The 2,124-nt window shown below is 36.3% G+C and overlaps 1 protein-coding gene across 1 annotated transcript in view; it reads left to right on the top strand.

Annotated features, from left to right (window-relative positions):
* Positions 1-916: 916 nt before the first annotated feature.
* The window catches only part of LOC119586285 (suppressor APC domain-containing protein 2-like), a gene marked incomplete in the record, with an annotated part of 9,445 nt that continues 8,237 nt past the window's right edge, over positions 917-2,124 (top strand). The window contains 2 exon segments of the mRNA XM_037934991.1: positions 917-1,034; positions 1,966-2,111. Coding sequence (XP_037790919.1) covers positions 1,030-1,034; positions 1,966-2,111 — 151 coding nt within the window.

Raw genomic sequence — 2,124 nt, 5'->3', positions numbered from 1 at the left:
GGCCTAGATTAGTGTATTACAATGGTATATAAATGTTCCTGTAGCTTCTTCAACATAGTTTTCCTTTTGATTAAATTCAACTTCTATGTGTGTTTACGGATATTTGGTAAAGTGCGTGATTTTCGTATTATACCCCTTTCAGTCTATATAGTCTTGCGCATTCGTGGGCTTTTTTTTCGAACTATAAGGAGAGAGAAAAAATATGGTAATCCAGTCGCGCACAGGAAATACCTCAGCGTTGCTTTGGCCTCCTTCTATGGTAAATTTATTTTCACGTGACCAATACAGGCTGGTCAGTATATATTGTCTCTTCTGGAGTGCTGAGCCGCATAGACAATGTCGTATACCACAATTATTGCGGAAGAGAAAAAAGGCGTAACTATACCTATAGCTGCAGGTTTTAACAATTACAGTTTTTATATTCATTCAGAACACCTGTAATTTACTTCATCGAAGAAAACGGGAAGCGCTTATGACGTCATATACAGAACCTACGGTTATTGGTGGAAGATAATGACGTCATACACATCCTCCTCACTCATTGGCTGACCCGCATTTCAACTTTTGTTTACACCTTGCACACGGGGAGCAGGTGCACGCTGACACCATGTGAAGTTAATTAACACTTTTCCGTACCTTTTTAAGCGTTTATAGGTGAGTCGGTAATAGATTAGTGTACTATTTGGTTATAGATACACAATATTGATATAAGGAAGCAAGTGTAAATGCGATAGAAGGGTTAACCGAGGAGGTGTGCGGGAGGAGGTGGTCATCGCCTCAGGACAGCCACTCTCACTCGCTTTCTTTTGACCTATTTAGTAGTTAGAGACTTGTCAATTCACTATTTCGTGTCTCCGGGTGACGGTAGCTGTGGACTGTGTTGGTTAGTGTGCATATCTCTCCAACTCGTGTATTTCGAAGTGAAATTTGAAGTGATATATAGTTCTTTGTCTAGCAGCTTTGCCCTTTTTTTTTACCCAGGATCTTGGGTACGAAGAAAATTCCCTTGGTGCGAATTCAACATTTTTCATGAGGTTTGCTGATATTATACTCGTTTTTCTGTGGATCTAGTAAACAGAGAATTTCTGTGATTTTTTTCCTGTATTTTAGATACTTAATTGGCATTTAGTATAATATTCTATTGTCATTTCACATGAGATTCAAGTTATCATTTGTGACTTAAAGGTGATTTATGTCACTCTAAGTCTGAAACTTGCATTATTACTTTGCTGGTTAAAGTAATTACCATCATACATTTCTGTATACTTTGATTTGGATACTGTATTTACTAGTTAATTCCTTAATAATTGTCAAAAATTGTAGTATGTCACCTTTATGGCAGGTTAATTTACAGCAAATTCAAGTTTGATGTTAAGTGATGAATGACATAGTATGTGAGGCATGTCCTCTTTCTAAGTTCTTTATTTGTGTACATGTTAGTTGTAGGTTTTTTTTACTTGATTGTTACCACTAAATATTTTACAAAAGCATCGTGAAAATAATTACTGTATCATATGTGATCAAGGTTTTTTTTATTTCTACTAGAGTGTCAGTATGCATTAAGATCACAGCAATTTGCACAAAGGCATACATGCAGGGACATTAGAATTATTCAGACTTCCTCAGTATGTTTGTGATAACAGTCACCAACTTGAATTGCTGTGAATGTCTATACACAACAATGATGATGTGTATATGAGAACAAAATGTATACTGTTATGTGCGTTTATACAGTGTGCCAAATACAGGTGTATTGTGATTTTTGTTGATAGTCATAAACAGATTGATAGTGTATATGATAACCTTCTCCCAGTAGCTAGATTTTTGAAGATGTTGGGACATATTAACAGATTTCTTTTGATATGTTACCAGTGATATATTACCAAAAAGATTCTCATTATAGAAATAGATGGTATGTAAATATTAATTCCTGTTAAAACCATATTTCAATTTTTCCCTACACAGACCTAGAGGCAGGTCCATCATGACTGCGACACAGACAGCAGGTGGCTTTGCTGCTCTTGATGGCTTGCCAAAGCCATTTGTAAATGCCATGAGAACTCTGTTTGATATTATGGATGATCAACGTACTGGCTACGTCAAATTTTCAGGTTGGTCCACCAG

Source organism: Penaeus monodon, chromosome 21 (genome assembly GCF_015228065.2).
Source record: "Penaeus monodon isolate SGIC_2016 chromosome 21, NSTDA_Pmon_1, whole genome shotgun sequence".
Classification (NCBI taxonomy): Eukaryota; Metazoa; Arthropoda; class Malacostraca; order Decapoda; family Penaeidae; genus Penaeus; species Penaeus monodon.
Note: the sequence above shows the minus strand (reverse complement) of the source record. Positions and strands in the feature narration are given on the sequence as shown.